This window comes from Struthio camelus, chromosome 1 (genome assembly GCF_040807025.1).
Source record: "Struthio camelus isolate bStrCam1 chromosome 1, bStrCam1.hap1, whole genome shotgun sequence".
In the NCBI taxonomy this organism is placed as follows: Eukaryota; Metazoa; Chordata; class Aves; order Struthioniformes; family Struthionidae; genus Struthio; species Struthio camelus.
This window is the reverse complement of record NC_090942.1, coordinates 198,637,322-198,656,356: the sequence shown is the minus strand read 5'-3', so window position 1 is coordinate 198,656,356 and position 19,035 is coordinate 198,637,322. Positions and strand designations below refer to the sequence as shown.

The 19,035-nt window shown below is 40.0% G+C and overlaps 1 protein-coding gene across 7 annotated transcripts in view; it reads right to left on the bottom strand.

The window, feature by feature from the left end:
• Positions 1–13,058, bottom strand: part of LOC104151574 (NEDD4 binding protein 2 like 2) — a 49,288-nt gene extending 36,230 nt beyond the window's left edge. For 5 of the 7 annotated variants that reach the window (XR_011138681.1, XM_068930096.1, XM_068930102.1 and 2 more), the window contains exons 1-3: positions 12,898–13,058; positions 7,030–8,483; positions 1,400–1,524 (exon numbers count right to left, since the gene is read on the bottom strand). Coding sequence is in view for 6 of the 7 variants with exons in the window: in XM_068930096.1 (XP_068786197.1) it covers positions 1,400–1,524; positions 7,030–8,483 (1,579 nt within the window). In the remaining variant the exon portion in view is untranslated. Of the gene's footprint in view, positions 1–1,399; positions 1,525–7,029; positions 8,484–11,198; positions 11,346–12,897 lie in introns of all 7 variants that reach the window. The other 2 variants (XM_068930099.1, XM_068930100.1) reach the window with 2 other exon arrangements.
• Positions 13,059–19,035: the final 5,977 nt, after the last annotated feature.

Sequence of the window (19,035 nt, the reverse complement as noted above, 5' to 3'; positions counted from 1 at the left end):
TATGCCTTTAAGCAAACATATAAATAACTTATGCAGCTGACATGATTGACATGAAACTTGAACCTGGACTTCCTGCTCACCAGACAAGAATCCTGACCACCAGAATTACCAGTTATTTCAAGGATCAACACATAAATAAAAACAAGAGTTTCTGAAATACTTCAAATCATACAGTTCTGTCTATCTAGCCAAAACAGTAGATATGAATTCATTATAACTTCAAACTAAAGCTATTCTGGCAAATGTTTTGCAGTGTGGGTGTTGGAATAACCACAATAAACAACTGTTCTTGTTTTGGCTATCAAAAACACTGAATAAATAAATGATATAGAATGAGAGAGATCTTCATTTTGAGGTCTAGCCAGAAACAGCAAGAAGCCATTATTACCGTGTGAAAACTGCTTGATGGCCTTATATTTGTTAAGCGTTGAGCCCTCTCATCCACAAACTGCTACCTTATCAACTCTTCTGTTCCTTAGGCTCTTACAGGCAATTTTGTGTGAAATGTTTATTATTGCTGCACTCCAACCGCAAAAAATCTTTTTATAATTAATATTCTAACGATTACTCTAAAAAAACTCTTTCATTCTTCATTCAGAGATCAAGTATTTCATATTAGTCTTTCTTTCCAATGTTGCCCAATGTATTAACATTTTGTATTAGGCTGGGGAGGGGAGAAGAAGGAAGAATATTCATAATTTCTCTGCTGCCATTTTTTTCCTTGGCCCTCCATAATTTTTGATGTGGAGAAGGATTCCTCTAGATGGAAAGGAAACTTCCACTTGAGATACTGGAGCAGAGAGAGGGATCTGCATGTACAGTCAACGGACTTGCTCTGCTTGCCCAGTCCTTAGAGCTGACCAAACATCCAAAGAGATTCTCAGAAAATTGCTAGAGAGTGAGAACCAGTCTTTTATTTGTTTCCAGTCCTTCTCACCCCAGGTGTCTCTCTCAAACCTGCACAAGCACAAGCAGCTGTACCAATAGGGAAAGTGAAGCTGAAAAAACAGTCAATATCCACCTATTTCCCAATTAAATCCAACCTTTAGGCACTGCTAGGTATTAGAGAAGTCATTAACCTACATAAAGCGAACTGAAATTTTCCTCAAAAAAACATTTCCATGAATTTTGGATGAATCTCCGATCAGGAAAGATACTGGAAAAAATGAGATACTCTGTTGTTGTGAGTGTTAAAAAGGTTCATTACTGTCATCAAGATGCAACTATCAAATGTAAAACAGCACAAAGAAAGATTTTGTCCTTTTAAATCTGAATCTTTAACTAAAGTACAAAATCTAACGCAAAAAAAACCCTGCATACTAATTATACACTATGCCATTTCATATATATTGTTAACACATCTACACATTATGTCAAGTTTCCTTTTATGCATTCACACCTCTCTTCTGATTCCAGTCATGGGCATCACCAAGCTGAGCAGCATTATATGTATATCCATCTTGCTGACGAAAATAATCATCAGTGCTGAATACGATGCCATCACAGTTTTGGCCAAGCAGAAAACTGTTAAACAAAGGAGAGCGCAAAAACATTACAATTTTTATATTTCAGAGAGGGAAAAGAAATATAGACAAAAAGAGTACAGGTTAAAAAAAAAAATTAACCGTGCCCTATTTCTGAGCTACTGCAAAGTTCAAAACGGTTTACAGAAGTATACATACATATTCTAATAATTCCAATTCAATTAAAGTAGTATTTTTCCTACTCTACTATTTCTTCATTTGTTGTTCTTTCCTTTTTCCCAGAGATGTTTGCACCGATCTGCTTACCGTTCCTACTGCACTAGGTTTGGAGCACCTCAGGATTGTTTAATGTATTTATTAACATTTTCCATATCAATTCTCATTTGTAGTTACAACAGGGAACCAATCTGATCACAGGCAATCTGGATGCAGCCGAGAACTGAACTGAATATTCACACCTTTGTTCAGAGTTTGGAGGGGGAGGGGAAGAGGACAAATAAACCACTAGAAAGCTCTTGGAAATTGGGGTTTGAAGGAAAATCTTGTGCAACCTTCTGAGACAATGGCACAGCACCATTTAAAATCTGATCTTAAAAAAAAAAAAGTGAAATTACAAACCTTGACTATTCTTAATTTATTTTCTACAATATATTTAAATTTGTAAACAGAAAACAGCCAATCAGTGCCAAAGTGCATTCACAGCCTATTGCAATGCTCCCATACCCACTGCCCTATGGAAGTTTAGGTAACTATTCCAACCCAGAAATAGCCAATGCACCCAAAGGCTACAAAAATCTAAACTGTATTGGCAGCCTATGGCATGTGTTACTGCTGAGGCAGCAGGAATGGAAGAGAGCTGGCCAAATCCCAAATAACCTAGGGGCACAGAAGTGTATTAGTTCTACCTTACCAAGCTTGCCCATAAATGTCTGCCGGAACAGCTACTTAAGTTTACTTCCTGCTGAAAGAATTTGTTACATTTTGCCACCTATCATCAGCATAGATCAGTTCTGGATCATAGCTTAAACATTGGGTATGGTCTAACATAACAAGTTACCAAGCTAGAGATCTTCATTTAAAACTTAGCTAGAAAAAGAACTCACCATCCAGTTTCACCTGGGTAATAAAAAATAAATAAAACACTATACTGCATATTAATTTACATTACTCTACATTTATTGTTCCACAACTATGTTGGTGGTTATTTTTGCTGTTAAAGCACAGATGTGTAACAACAAAATTAAGATTCCTGAGGACCAAAATAAACTACTAAAGCTGCAACTCTCAATTAACATGACAAAAGCTGCATACAAATTGTTCTTTTGTTCTTGCTCTTTCCCTCTTTTCCAGGGTATTAAGGCTACCTTAGCATCAAATAGCGATGCTATTTCAGAAAGCAGAGCATGACACCCTAAAGTACTGCCACTTTGCCAGACATTGTTTGATAATTATTTTTGTTAGTCTTTTCCTTTAGCAAGGTATGTATTATATGAGCTTAGGAGAGCACTAAAGGATTCACAGTCAATTTTTTTTAAGCAGATAAAATGGCACCAGTGTCACAAAGCACACCATATATGATAGCCCTTTTCCTATTGATTCCTCTCTTACATAAGCTATTTAATAGGAATATATATTAATTAAGTTGCTTAGCCATGATTTCACATATGACCTGATTTTATTATTTACAGTATTCTGCGTCTGCCAATTTATAATACTAGAAAAATTAGACACACACTTCTTGTGTGCTGAATGTATATGTGCACATATTAAAGAAAAAGGACCAATCTGCCTTAAAAAAAAAAGAGATAGCAAATAACAATTGCGCCACGATTCTTCAGCTGACTATACACAGACACATCCCTACAGCTCTTAGGAGCCACACTGACCCCAAGTTTTTGTAAGGATATATACAAACTAATGAATCATCACACAGTGACTCATACAGCAGTCATCTCTAATTTTATTTCTAGAAATCGACTTTGTTTGCTCAGTTTGCTTTGTTTGCTCTGTAGAGAAACTGACTTAGAGCATAAGAATGTGAGTATTTTCCAAGCATGAATATTTTTAGCAGGAAAGAAACAACAATGACAAGGGTTCGGGAATCCTGCAAACCCATCTACAAGGTTTACTCTTGAAATATTTTGTCACTCATTCTCAAAGTTCAGAATGCATCACAATTTATATCTAAATCTATAACTAATGTAACAGACCTAATACAGTGAAGTACATTTGCAAGAATAATCCTAAGACTATGTAATTTGGAAAGACAGAGTGATTGCGAAATAGGCCAAAACAACACAGTCTTTCCAACATATTCAACACCACAAAGTAATGCTAAGTAATGAGTTTAAGAACTGAAGCTTCAACTATTACAGCAATGTTCATATCCTGCTTCGTAAGTGTGAAATTAAACCATAAACCACAACATTTTAAAAGCCTGATAATTACCTCTTTCAAAACTTATAGTATTTAAATCTGTAAAATTAAAACACAGAAACATACTTGTCAACTTCATACAGAATGATTCACACATCTCTAATGTGTATTTGGAAATAAAATTCATCTCAGGCTCATGAACTATGACATGGACACAACAAAAAGTACATCTGTGCAAATGAAGTATCACTACTTTCAAAATCCTAAAGACAGATTATATCCCACTTTGGCGGGAAGGAAGGAAGGGAGAAAGGGAAGGGAGGAAAAGGAGGCATATTTGTAATAGAGGATCAAATTATAAATGCTTATTATAAATTAATAAGCATCAATATCTGCACATGCCTAACATGAGTAGCTGTATTATCAAGCTGCTGTAATACAGCTCTTTTGCACCATATGTATTCCCTGCAACTGAACACTCACCTTTGGGTACAGTAAGACGCTGACATTAAAGCAGACATCAAGATTAAAGCAGCTCACCTAATTTTTGCAAACATGCTAGTTGATGTGATAAAATATATTAGCTGTACCTACAAAACCTATCTTGAAAACAGAATGTTTATTTTAACTGGTTAGCAAGCCAATACACATCTTTGCCAACAAAGATGCACACCCACACATCGTTCTTTAATCTTAGTTCTTCAAAACTAAAAGAGTACCCCAAACTGCATTCTGATAAGCCTACTCTGGGGGATCATATTATAATAAAGAATATCTCTTAAAATGTAATAAATTTCCCTACCTACTTAAAACAGCTAATATATCACAGACAAGTTAAAAACAGATAGCCACAGAATCACAGAATCGTTTAGGTTGGAAGGGACCTCTGGAGATCATCTAGTCCAACCTCCCTGCTCAAGCAGGGTCCTCTAGAGCAGATTGCCCAGGATCACATCCAGACGGGTTTTGAATATCTCCAGGGAAGGAGACTCCACTACCTCTCTGGGAAACTTCTTCCAGTGCTCTGTCATCCTCACAGTGAAGAAGTTTTTTCTCAGGTTTAGGTGGAACTTCCTGTGGTTCAGATGTGGTTCAGTAACTAAATACTATTTTTAAATCTATTTTGTTACTGAGCTGCATAAAGGATATTTTAAAATATTGCATGTAACAATCTTTAAAGAAATACATACTTAGAAACAACAGGTATCAATACTAACTTTCATTCAGAAGATCCAGAGACTCCACTTCCAGAAAGAATGGCCCCAGACAAAGCATAAACTGTATTTATATAATCCTGAAAATGGATTTAAGTGAAAAACTACTTCTTCAATGACACCAGTATTTGTTCTTCCAATCTCATATGTCAATTTTTATTCAATTAATGTTCAGATATTTATGGAGGAATGGAAAATTGAAATTCCCGCCAAATTCAGTAGCAAAATATCCCAAAAATCCAGGTCTAACTTCTAACGTGCATAGCATTGGAAAAAGTTAAATAAAATATCACATTATCAACTCCTACTAATTTTATTAGACTTTTGTATATTGGCTTAAAGATATTACAAGGGTAGCATGTGGCTAAATTGTTTTAGAAAATTTTTAATGAACTGTTCAATTGCTTCCAAAAAAAAAGGAAATATTACAGCATTTTTGATCACATTACATTCTTGTAAATTTTTCTCTGAGCAGCTTTGGATTGAGGATGTGAAATCTGGACACACACATGCATTTGCTTTCCCCGGCAAGAAAAAAAAAATCCAGATCTGGCCAAGATGTAGGCCTTTAAAATGGCTTGGGTGCATAGCAAATAAAAGTATAAAGTACTTGTTTTTATACAAAGTACATCAGAAGAAGCAAAGACTGTCACTGCAGTAAGCCCATTCCTGAAGAGAACATCATTGCAGCAGCAGCAAGCGGGGTAAGCACCAAAACTGCATTATAAGGAAGACACTTCTCCCAATACAACCTTAAGAACCCCAAGGCAAGGCATGATTTGAATTCAGAATAAACAAAATGGGGCTCCAATAGGAATGCCAAGGGAAGCAGAGCAGTACAAATGCTAACAAGCAGCTTGGAACTAGCAGCAGAGTCATGAAATGAGGACAGGACAAAAGAGTGAAATGCAAGGATGATGTTGGCACAATTAAGCTGGGAATGAGAGCGCACCACTGGCTGAGACAGGGACAAGAAGCCTAATCTGGGGAGGAAGTGAGGGAATGGAAGAAAGAGCAGATAAATCAACTTAGCAGTTAATGGTAGGTACAGAGCTAGTAGTTGCAGACCAAAAGCTATGGTTGTGTAGCAGTAGGGAAGCAAAACTGGAAAGAAATGGACAAAGAGACTGGAATTCAAATGAGTTTGAGGAGGCTGGGATTGTGTAGCTCAGGTGAACATATGGAATAAATTGCGGAGATCAGGGGAGATGCCCAGCAACTGGGAAAAGGCTAATTTTATGCTGATATTTAAGACAAGTAAGGAGGAGGACTCAGGGAACTATGGGCTGCTCAACCTCATTTTGCCTTACAGTCCCTGGAAAGATCATGGAGTGCATCCTCTTGGAACCCATTTCCAAATACGTGAAGGACATGAAAGCAGTCAGGAACAGTCAGTGTGGACTTCCAACAGACAGATCATGCTTTACTGGCCAGACTGCCTTCTCTGATGAAATGACTGGCTTTGTGGATGAGGACAGAACGATGGATGTAACATAGTTTGACATTACCTCATGCAATCAGTAACAGGTGGCATGTAGTCAGAAACAAGTGGAGTACTCCAGCAGTTGATAATGTGCCCAAATTGTTAAAGAGTTTCATCAATAATCTGGATGATGAGGCAAGAAATTTGAGAATAAAAAAGAAGAGGCGGACCATCCCACACTAGTGCACCTCAGAATTTCAGAAGACTGAGAGATTATGCAATTTTATGGATAGAGAACATTTTTAAACTGGCATAAAACAGCTCCTGTTTATCAAAATTCTTACTGAGACAAAAAACCAAACCTAACGTTTTCAATCCCTACCATCATACTACTCGCTAAGTAAAAATTATTGCATTTTAATAGGATAATTTACAAATACCAATATTTCCTAAGGGCTTGCAGATAAACTTTTTAAAAATTCTTTAAAATCTTGATTTGAATAAGCTTTCCAAATTTCAAGTCTTTACTCACCGAGAAAGTGTTGATTTCCCTGAACCCGGTAGGCCTCTTAAAATTAGGAGCAATTTCTGTGAACTACGCAACTTTTCCTCAGGTGACTGCAGGAAAGAAAAGCTGTGCATTCCTTCTGCATGGTAATTTTTAGGATCTTTCCAACACTCTTCTCTGGTTTCATAGAAACCATTATTTTTGGGTACATTCTGGTCATTACTTCCATTTCTGGATACCTGAGTACTATGGATATCAATACGACCAACATAGCTGGCACCTTGATCAGATAATGGACCATGCCAGTTGATAATATTATTTCCATGGTAACCACGATAATTTTTGTAAGAAAGTTCGTCATTTTGAAAAGGGAAAGCATTTGTTTTTCGTGGTGGGGAATTAAGTATTTGAAAATGTGACTGATGGTTCAATCTAGGAGGCAGAGGAGGAAGAGGTCCCTGAGGTACTATGAAAGACTCTGTTGACTGCCAGGCAGGTCTGAATTCAGGCACTGAGTTGTTCCAAAACTTAGAATCTAGTTGTCCATTAAAGGCATTTTCACTTTTCCAGCCACTTGTTTCCCTGTCAAACTGCTGCTCATTACTTGCTTTCTGACTCTTTTGTTCCCCAGAGAAACACTGTCCATTCTCATAAAAGGGTTGCGGGCTGCCCAATGACGTGCCTTGACAATCCTCACGTGATGTTTGACTGCAGTTATATGTAGAATATTGTTCCTGAGAAGCTTTAATTTCTTTCTCCTGAAAATTACCATCTAAATTGTCATTTTCAAGCTGGTGAATTTCTTTATAAAACTGGCACAGTTCATCATCTATTTCTGTTACAGCAGAAGAAACGGTCTCTATTTTCTTTGCTTCTTTTCTTTCAGTTCTGTTTTCACACACTTCATTCTGATCTCCCTCACTATTTCTACCTGCAGTGCAACTCCGAGGTTCATCCTGTTTGTTACTTTCAGCAGGCTTGTAAAGCGGTCCGATAAAGTCTTTGCTTGTAATAAACTCTTCATTTAATTCATTTCCATTTACTGAGAATGATTTACTGCTATTTTTATTATTACCTTCATCAGCGTTACTAGTAATACAAGGGCCTTGCTTATCTTCAACTTTAGCACCATCTACTAGTACAAATGGATGATTTATATTCTGTACAGTCTCTGAATCAGCTGGTTGACTCAGCACTAGATTTTTATCAGAAAGCACTTCATTTAGTGTTTCCAAGACACCTGTAGATATTTTCTCTTGCTTCTGCATTTCATATTCCCTTTGGTTATCTGAGACATACCCTGGTACCAAGCCACTAGATGTTCCATCAGAGTCCACTTTCTCTTGAATACTTTGGTAATCTTCATTACAGAGTTTCTCACAAGCCTCTTCTGTTGACTTCATTTTTTTAGAACACGGTTCAATTGTGATTTCATCCTGACACTCCAACAGTCTTACTGTACATTCAGCATGAAGCATCTTAGAAGAAGAAAAAAAAAAACGTCATCAGCACACACATCTTTAAAGAAAGGTACAAACAAAATCAAAAATTATTCAGGCCTATGACGCATATCCTCAGGCTCTCCACTGTCACAAGTGGAACATACTCAGCCAAAATAGATGCTTATGTCACCTATGGGAAATTTTCTTCAAGTAAACTTTCATATGTTGTATACACAATTTTGCATATCTTTACCACAGAAGCACATTAGTGCAGTACTTGCCTGGTACTTGCATTTTATGATACATCCTAAATAATTTACAGATTATTCTTTTTAAATGTGAACTTAAAATTTGAAAAATAAATTAGATCAACAACCTTTGTTCTCTACTTATTGAAAGTCCAATATCTGCATTGACCATTCATTTGCACTAACCTGTGCCAACCTGCCAAGTGCAATAAATCTTCCTTATAGGGATAAACCTGTGCCAAGTTTAAACACAAACTAATGCCTGTCATCACTACAAAGACTATCAATAAAAATGACCGTACTTAAATCAGTAGGATTATTTTCTGTAACAGGAACTGGACTCAGCTAATTCACTTAACACCAAACAGATGCCGGCTTGCATTTATAATTTGGTTTTAGTCAAATAAGACCTAAACATAATCTGTTATTATGTATCTTCTTTTTGGGACAACTAAGGACGCTTGTTAGGGGTCAAGACCTATACATATTGTATAAAAATATACACTCGAAGGAAATCCCTGCCCCAGCAGCTTATGACCTAAGATTGAGTACATAAGTACCAGAAATATCCAGGCAGCCACGATGAGAGCAATAAAAATAAACAGCAAGACAGTGTTGCTGGTTACCAGAATGACAAGCAGTCAAGCCATAATTTCATTATTATCCACCTCTTTAAGTAATAGTTAGAATTACTTGGATTTTCTTTGCATTGAAGGGGTCTAAACAGAACGCACTAAAAAGTAATAGTCACTGTGTTCTAAACTAAGTGTCAAGTAATTTATTCAGTTAAAAAAAAAACCAAATCAAATGCAGTGCAAAACCAGGAAGAGACTACTCTGTCCGCTAGAGACTTCATTTTGCTGTTTTCTGTGAAATTTGAAACATTTCATTTCTAAGCATAAATAGTAATAAAGTGTTACATGTTCCTCATTCTGGACAAGAAATGAAGTTTTTTCTTTACTTGAAAATTATTTGTAGGTAACGTTCATCATTTCATGTTTGCTTGCAAAAACTAACAGAAGGTTTTACTCTGGGTAGTTTCTCACCTATAACTCAAAGAAGGAAAGAAAGAAAGAAAGTTCTTCCATCCTTAATCTTCACGTCTAACTGGAGGAGATACTGCTGTTTGTTTTTACTACTTCAGAGATAATACTAAAGTCAGAAGGGGGAGAAGCATGGCCTGCAACTACCCCTCTCCCTTGGAATGAGGTGGAACACTGCTGCAGTATTATGGTGGTCTCTATTCGTATTCGTCTCTATTCGGCCCGCTGCTGAACGGGGTGGGTGCCCTGGTGACAAAGGCTCTAGAGAAGGCAGAGTTATTGAATGCCTTCTTTGGTTCAGTCTTCACTGCTCAGGCCAGTCCTCAGGAATGCCTGACCCTGGGGACAAGACAGAAAGGCTGGAGCAAGGAAGACTCTCCCTTGGTGGAGGAGGACCGGGTTAGAGATCTTTTGTCCAAACGTGACATCCATAAATCCATGGGCCCCGATGGGATGCACCCAGGAGTGCTGAGGGAGGTGGCAGATGTTATTGCTGGGCCACTCCCCATCATCTTGGAAAGGTCCTGGAGAACAGGAGAGGTGCCTGAGGACTGGAAGAGAGCCAGTGTCACCCCAGTCTTCAAGAAGAGCAAGGAGGAGGAGCCAGGGAACTACAGGCCTGTCAGACTCCCCTCCAGCCCGGGAAAGGTGAGGGAACAGCTCCTCCTGGAGGTCATCACTAAGCATCTGGAGGACAAGAAGATGATCAGGAGTAGTCAGCATGGATTCACCAAAGGGAAATCATGCTTGACCAACCTGATAGCCTTCTCTGACGGAATGACTGGCATGGTAGATGAGGGGAGAGCAGTGGATGTTGTCTACCTGGACTCCAGCAAGGCTTTTGACACTGTCTCCCATCACATCCCCATAGGTACCAAACTCAGGAAGCATGGGGTGGATGAGTGGACAGAGAAGTGGATTGAGAACTGGCTGGATGGCCGAGCTCAGAGGGTTGTGGTCGGTGGCACCAGAGTCTAGCTGGAGGCCTGTAGCTAGTGGTGTCCCCCAGGACTCAGTCCTGGGTCCAGTCTTGTTCAATGTATTCATTGTTGACCTGGAGGAAGGGACAGAGTGCACCCTCAGCAAGTTTGCTGATGATATGAAACTGGGGGGAGTGGCTGACCCACCAGAAGGCTGTGCTGCCATTCAGAGGGACCTGGACAGGCTGGAAAAGTTGGGTGGAGAGAAACCTCATGAAGTTCAATAAAGGCAAGTGCAGGGTTCTGCACCTAGGGAGGAATAAGCCCATGCCAGCAGGACAGGCTGGGAGCTGACCTGCTGGAAAGTAGCTCTGCCGAGAAGGACCTGGGAGTGCTGGTGGAGAACAAGTTAAGCATGAGGCAGCAACGTGCCCTTGTGGCCAAGAAGGCCAATGGTATGCTCGGGTGCTGAGGCAGAGTGTTGCCAGCAGGTGGAGGGAGGTGATCCTGCCCCTCTGCTCAGCCCTGGGGAGGCCTCACCTGGAGTCCTGTGTCCAGCCCTGGGCTCCCCAGTATAAGAGAGACATGGCCCTACTGGAGAGAGTCCAGCAGAGGGCTACCAAGATGATTAGAGGGCTGTAGCACCTCTCCTATGAAGAAAGACTGCAAGAGCTGGGCCTGTTCAGCCTGGAGAAGAGAAGATTGAGAGGGGATCTCATCAACGTGTACAAGTATCTGAAGGGGGAGTGTCAAGAGGATGAGGCCAGTCTCTTCTCCGTGGTGCCCAGTGACAGGACAAGAGGCAATGGGCACAGACTGAAACAGAGAGGAAGTTCCATCTGAACCTGAGAAAAAACTTCTTCACTGTGAGGGTGACAGAGTACTGGAAGAGGTTTCCCAGAGAGGTAGTGGAGTCTCCTTCTTTGGAGATATTCAAAACCCGTCTGGATGTGATCCTGGGCAATATGCTCTAGGTGACCCTGCTTGAGCAGGGAGGTTGGACTAGATGATCTCCAGAGGTCCCTTCCAACCTAAATGATTCTGTGATTTTGCGACTAGGATATACGCGTTGTTTTGCGCGTACCTCCAGCTTCCCGATTCCTCCTTTTTGCAAATGAGAAAGTGACTATGTTATTGTATGTATTGAGGACTCTACCTCTCAGCTAGAGTCACTGTAGAAACACTGCTCTATGTATACTCAAAAAAAAAAAAAAGAGAGAGTTGCTTTATCTGTTTCTATCCTTATCTCCCTCCTGGGAGGGCGTTCAAGGGAAGCACATAATTTGATGTGGAATAACAAAAGAAAAAAAAAGGGGGGGGAGAAAGTGTACTTGAACACTTGTTGCACGGTAATTTCTGTGATGATGGAGGGTGCTGCTCTGTGATTTTCCCACACAACGATATCATTTCTAGTTCATCTGAAACAGATTTTCTCTAACTATTCTTTGAGACAGAAGAGTAGCGCATAACAGCATCACCATTCTTAGGAAGGATATAAAGGGCAGCCTCTCTCGAACCTGCCAGATAAGCAAGCACGTACTGAGGAAGTACAACCTCTATATGACAGTCTCACCTCTAGGATGGGATAGATACAGTGCTGTTGTATTTCTGTAAAGAATTATCCATAAGCATTGCACCTGATCTGCATACAGTACCTCCAACAGCAAATTACGACTTTAACTAGACTGCCAAACATCCGGACATCTCAAACGAGTGACTTCTGGTCTTAAGCTCCACCTGGATAACAAATTCCGCCTGGAAAAGGCGGACGTGTCTGGCACAACTGACAGGCGAAGGGAAGCGCACGGTTCTGCTTGTGCGCCCACCTCCCTCTGGGCAGGACGAGGCAGGGCGTGCGGCCCAGCGTCCCTCAGACATTGCCAAGGGGCCTCTGGCAGGCGGGGCAAGGAGGCGCCGCGGCCGCCGCCCCCGCGCCGGGCGGGCTGCAGCGGGTACCGGCAGGCGGGAGCGCCGGAGCGCGGCCGCCACTACCAGCCCGCCCTCGCAGCCTCTCGCTGGGGGTGGGGCAGGAACATCAGCCGCTCCCTCCTCCCGCCCCAGTGCAACAAGGCGACCTCCCCCCTCCGCCCCACCGCCCCAGCAGCGGGCCGCCGCGCGGAAACGCCCGCCTCCTCCCGCACGGCCCCCGCCCGACCGGGGGGGGAAGGCGGAATAAGGGCTTTCCCGGTGCGGCCCCGCCGAACGGCGGCTCCTGCCGCGCGCGGGGGAGGAGACCAACCTCAAGGCAAAGCCGCCAGCCCGTCTTCTACCGGCCAGGCCTCGGCGAGCAGCGCGGTGCCGGCCAGCGGCGGCGGGGGGAGGGGAGCGTAGGCAACCCCTCGCTCTCAAAATGGCGCCACCTCTCTCTGACCCTTCGCCTCCGCCGTTCCCGGTTGTTATGGGGCTTGTAGTTCCGCCCTGCCGGGCCTCAGACTACAACTCCCAGAATCCCTCGGGGGGGGGGGGGGCGGTGTCGAAGCCGTTATTTAGCGAGCGGCTGTTAGGGGCGGGAAGGGCGTGTTTCGGTCGTTGGAGGCGGGAAGGACGCGTTACGGATAGGCCGTGAGGAGGGGGTTGGGTGCCTGCGGGCGCTCAGCTGCGTCTTATTTCAGTAGAATAAGCAAGCTTTTTTCTTTAAGTAAGTATTAAAGCATTTCCTGTTTTGGTGAAAGAAAAATTCTCAGGTACTGAGAATTAGGGTGCAAGCTCCATTCAGCACCGTTTTTTTCTGTTTTTTTTTCTTGCTTTTTCACTCTCCTGTTTTGGCCCTCTGCTATACTCACGTCATGTTTCAGCTACCATTTCTGTAGTATGGTCTGCCTTCTTAACATTGTTTGATAGTGGTTATTTTAAATAATAAACTATGCAGGCATATAGTGCTGAGGAATTAGGCCTGTCAATGTTAATTGGTCTTTAACTAATTAAAAAAATTTCTGCTAGTGGTTTGCCTGTATGCCTTTGCCAGATTAATTTAGACTATAGTGTTACTTAAATTATTTTTTTCTGTAGAGTTTTGAGGATCATTTGAGGAACACTTATTTTGCTTTAAGTGATTTTCCATCTTTTGTGTTTATATTGGGTTTTTTTTTCTTACTTCAAAGTGTGCCCCTTGAGGCTTTCATGAAAGTACTGACTTTTATGATCACAGTCTGCTGACAGACTTCCTGTTACATTTTTCGATTTCTTTTGAATAAACTGTCAAATGGTGGTGAAAAACACAACAATGCCATGGTAATGCCATGACTTGCTGCTCTACAGGTGCACAAGCGTGCAAGAATTCTTTAAGGCCTTTTAGCAATAATTTAAAAAAAAAAACAAATACCTGCACTATAGAAATCTGCTACTTTTTTGTTTTGCATTATGCTGCATGCTGTTAAGACAGAACAAGAAAGATTTTAGCAACACTTTTAAAGTTATTAGGGGACTGTCCCCAGTTTAAGAGCTGTCCCTGCTTCCCAGATGTGTATCATACTTTCATGAACTTGCAACTTTTCCCTGCAGCATATATACAGTACATTTTTTCATAATGTATTGTTTTTGAAATCTTACAGGACTACACAATGCAAAACACATTTTCCTAAGAGTCTCTTAACAGTAATTTCCCAGTTTTCATTAGTGCACACAGGAGACACTGTAAGTGATGTGCCCATTCTAAATATCTGCAATGTTATGCTTTCAGATCACCTGAGTAAAATATGAATACTTGAAATGGTTGTATTTGGTAGGTATAAAGTCTCTGGAATGACTTTTTGTTATGCGTGGTAAAAAGAGAATACTGATAAGTCTGGCCAGGCATTCCTTTCAATTTCTCCAGGAATCAAAGCATAGTCTCCTTTCCTGTGCCAGCTAATAGGCTTCTTTTGTTAGAAGGTGTGGATGCATCTTTGATAGCATTTTAATTTAGATCAGAAGTGAGCTTTTGAAGTGAATATCCTGAATCTTCCCATTTAACCATGCTTTGGTGTATACCGCAGAGCAGTCTCACAGTCCTGGGTTCCTTGCAGGGGAATGAAGTCAGAAGGGTGCACTTCAGCTGCTAATGGGTATTCAATCCCCAGGACCAGATTAGTGCTAGTCAGATTTAAAAACTCCTGAAATGTGTAACATGAATGCCACAATCTTAGCATCAAATGCTTCTCTGTATTGATTTGCTCCTGTGGTGCTGCACTGTTTACTGATGTAGACATTGCCTGCATCACAACCAGACCTGGGAGATGTGTGTGCAGCTTCATCTAAGGAACAAGGATGGCATGATCTTTTTACTCTGTTCCAAACTGGAGAAACAAGATGCGGCTTCCCTGGAAAACACGAACAATCCTATGTTTAGACATGGCCTTTTCTGAGGCTTTAGGGCCTGTCATTTGTACCATATTTTGGAGACCACAGTCAAAGAGACAATTTTTAAAATGAGTAAATTTCTCTAAAGAGAAATTCAGAAGAATAAAGTGGTGATCTCTACTATGAGGGCTTCTTTCGGGCAGAAAAATGGGTATTGCCATAAAGAATTGACCTTTGCCACTGAGAAAAATATAAAGAAGTAAAGAAGCAAGTTGTACAAAGGAGAATGTTATTGCAGGGTCATGGAATATTTTTAGCATAGGTATTTTCAGAAATACAAAGGGCTACAACACTTTATTCTTCTTTGCTCACTTTTTCATGAGTCCGTCTAAAAATAATGGGGCCACACCTTAATTTCAATGTGTGATGAGAATTTTTGCAGCCAAACATTCTTGATTTTGTTGGAGAATTCTTTTCTAATATAAATACTGTTGATTATTTAACCCTAAGGAAGAAGCTATTTTCCATTCAAAATCAGCACCATGTGCTTCCCTACACAGGCTAAAACACAACATGTCTGGGTTAACCTTTTAGGTAGAATAAGAATGTGCTGCACTTGGACCTTTTGAAACTAGTATCTGGAGATGAAAGCTCTCAAGTGCTTCACGTTGTGTATCTAGTAATTGTCTCAGATGTATTTCATTTGGGGAATTTTACCAGTACCCATGTATCTAATTAAATGAGCCACACATTATAATTGACAATACCCTAATGTCATTTTTTTAACCTCAGTGAGTAATAAAATATGCTTTCCCTGATGATATTACTACAGCTGCTACAGATCGCATATGGGAAGATGTTGTACCTTTTTCAGACAAAGGTACAAACAATTCCCTTGGAATCTTCAGGCTGCAATAGATTATGAAAAAAGTTCTATCAGAAGTATTGTCAGGAGAAGCTGATAGGTAGGTAGAAGGAGTGTTCAAGGGGCTAAGCACTAATGGTGAAAATATTTATGAAGAAGCATTAACAGTTTGTGGGTTTCCTTTGTGTGCAGAGGAATCTGAAGGTTTTCTATAATTTCATTTTTAAAAAATATTTATAAACTTGTTTAGAACTCCTATCATTCACTATTTATAATCTCTACTATATGTTACCCAAATCAAGCTTCCTGTAGCATATGAAACTCATCTATGGTGTTGGTGGAAACCATTGTAGAAGGAAAAACATAAGGAATGTAGTAGTATTTTTTTTTTTTTGCCTTAATTTAACGTAATTTGTTACCATCTATTCCCGTATTCCTTGACGCTTATGCTATCACCTTAGTATTGATGGATGAAATGTTGGCTTTATTTGATCTGAAAGAAGAGTGAAAGGAAAAATTTTCAGTTTATGTAATCAGATTTTGATTCAGGTCTGGGGCCTTGTAGGCTGAGTTGATTGGAACATTATAGATAGCATCATAATTTGTATGCATACAGGAATTGAATAAAGATCTGTGGAAAAAATTTAGTTCTGACATTATGTAACTGGAACATTCAATTTTGCAAATGTAGCATTTTTTCAAAGTGGTTTTTGTATTTAATTGCCTCATTTAAAAAGGCAAGAATGCAACTCCATTTTGGAGGATCATCCTGATTTCTGTGTAGTTTATCAGTACAATTGGTGCTTTATAACAATGGAACAGACCTCTGGTATCTGCATTAAGTTACACTAACAGACTGCTCTTCTTTGCACAGGCCCAAGTTCAGATACTGTAGAACAGCATTGCTCAAGGTGCAGGTTCATATTACAACTAAACCACACTAGCAGCCAAGTTACTGTCCAGAGGGGTGCTCCTGCTCCTCTCTTTTCCCCTCTATGTACCCCTAGCTTCTGTCCTGCCTCCTCCCCTGTATGAGCTTTTGTTCCTATTTGAGCCTAGAGTGAGCCTGGGCCCCTGCAGTGGCTTATCACTGGTGGGCCAAGCCCAGGTAAATTTGAGGGGAAATGGTAGGAACGTGTAGTTGGGGAGGGTGCAGGGGATGGTACCCCTTCTTTCAGCAGCATTCAACAGTTGCATCAGTTTAACTCTATCACCTTACCCTACTCATTACGAACTAACATGATGCTACACCACATGTTGCCCATACCCCCTTGCAATTGTTATGCTCCAGTGTTTCTTCCTACTGCTACTGCAGGTCTATTCTGGGCCTCTGCTGCTCCTTTTCAGTATAATTTTGCTTCCTGCTTCACTTCCATTATTCTTTTACACCCCATACTCCTATTACCACTTCCAAATACTTCTAATGCCCTTCTTTTTTTCCCTCCCTCCCCTTCCCATTTGATTCAGGTTATTGTATTCCTTCTTCTACTTATCACTTTCTCATTTTTTTGTAAAACATTAATATGCTGACTTTATCCTCTCTTGCAAGTCTGGAGCACAGTGTCACAGTGGCATTCAGTTGCTGTGGAGAAACTGCAGAAAGAAATCTCAGCTTCTCAAGTCTCAGATGGAATCTGTCTACACAGGCAGAGTGTAGGATCAAATTTTCTCAGTACAAATAAATCTAGGGAGAAATACTGCAATGGGCACCTTTAATTCTGTGCAGAGAGCATATGCTCAAGCTTGAGTACACTGCAGTGGCAGCAAGAAGAGGAAAATTCTTCAGACTTGTCAAATTGCTATTTCGTAACAGAGGGAGTACTGCGTATTTTGAGTAAATTTTCCTTTCTTGTAAAATAAAAGTTTCTTTGAATTTGTTTCTAGAAGTGTTTTAGATAAAACTTCCCAAAATAATTCAGCACGAAGGAGGTACCTGGCATGAAAACTAAACCTAACTATTAACCTAAAAATAAATTTTGGCAAAGCAACAAATGCCTAAAACCTGCCTTGCAGAAGGCAGTCTTTTTCCCAGAAAAGACTGGGAAATAATAAGATAGGCAGAATCATCAGACTCCCTCTAGAATAATAAGGAAAAAAATCAAAATAAATACCCAGCAGACAGTACTTAAGATTACTTCTCACAATTAAGGGTTACTGTGGAATGATATTTCATCCCTTTAGATCTTGTGCTATGATCTTGTAGTCAGACCTGATGTCACAGAGGACTTTTTTCTCCTCATGACTTTTTTGAGGCTCTTTATCTTCTTTTTAATAAGATGTGCATTTGAGTTCAGTAGAACTACTCACATACTTATTCAATCATACCTGTTTCTAAAGGATGATCACCTTGGATCTTTGTTTTGCTTGTTGGTACTTTACTACATCTTGTTGGAAAAAGCGTTTCAGGAGGTTTTAGGAAATACTGTTGTATGTGGGTTTTCTTTTTTTTTTTAAATTTAAACCAGAACTTAATGTTCACCAGAATTTCTCCCAAGATAACAGTTTGAGAGAAGAACTGGCTTAGTCAGCCAACTAGGAGTATTTCTTGCCAAAAGTTTTCGGAAACATATATATGTTTAAAAACCATAATGATATGTAAATGCCAGATCAAAGTTTCAATTATAAAAATCCAATAACAATTTTGGTGAAGTCCAGGCATTGCTTATTCTGCAAGCATATCTGTAAATAGCAGCTAAAATTTAAATTAAAAATGGAAAGAGTGAGTGTAATGACTTCTGTAGACTTAAATTCAATGGGGCATTAAAAGAAGCAGCTCTAAATAGAGAGCAGATAGTGGAATGATAAAAGGAAAAGGTGTGAATAGAAGAGAAACAGCATCAGAGCAACTGAAAATATCCAACATTTCACACAGCAGAATGTATTTAAGTATTTAATGCTTAATATGCTAATCACTCTTCAAATAGGAGGAAAAGAGGTGATGAAATAAAGTGATTTAGTGCAACATGGGTAATTATTGCAATGTTGATGTCCTCACTGTTTTGCAGAATACTTGCTTATTTTTTTACCTGAAGTTACTTTTATTTGGGTACTTGAAGTTTAACAACTGAGACTCTCACCTTGCAGATGCAACTTAATGATGAAAGCACTTGTTAAATATTTTTGTCGTTCTAGCATCATTGCTGAAGAGTATTTAGGTTATGTACTCTCCTCTCTTGTGTTCCATCCTACATCTCAATTAAGGATGGAAAACATTTAAATCAATTAAAGATAACG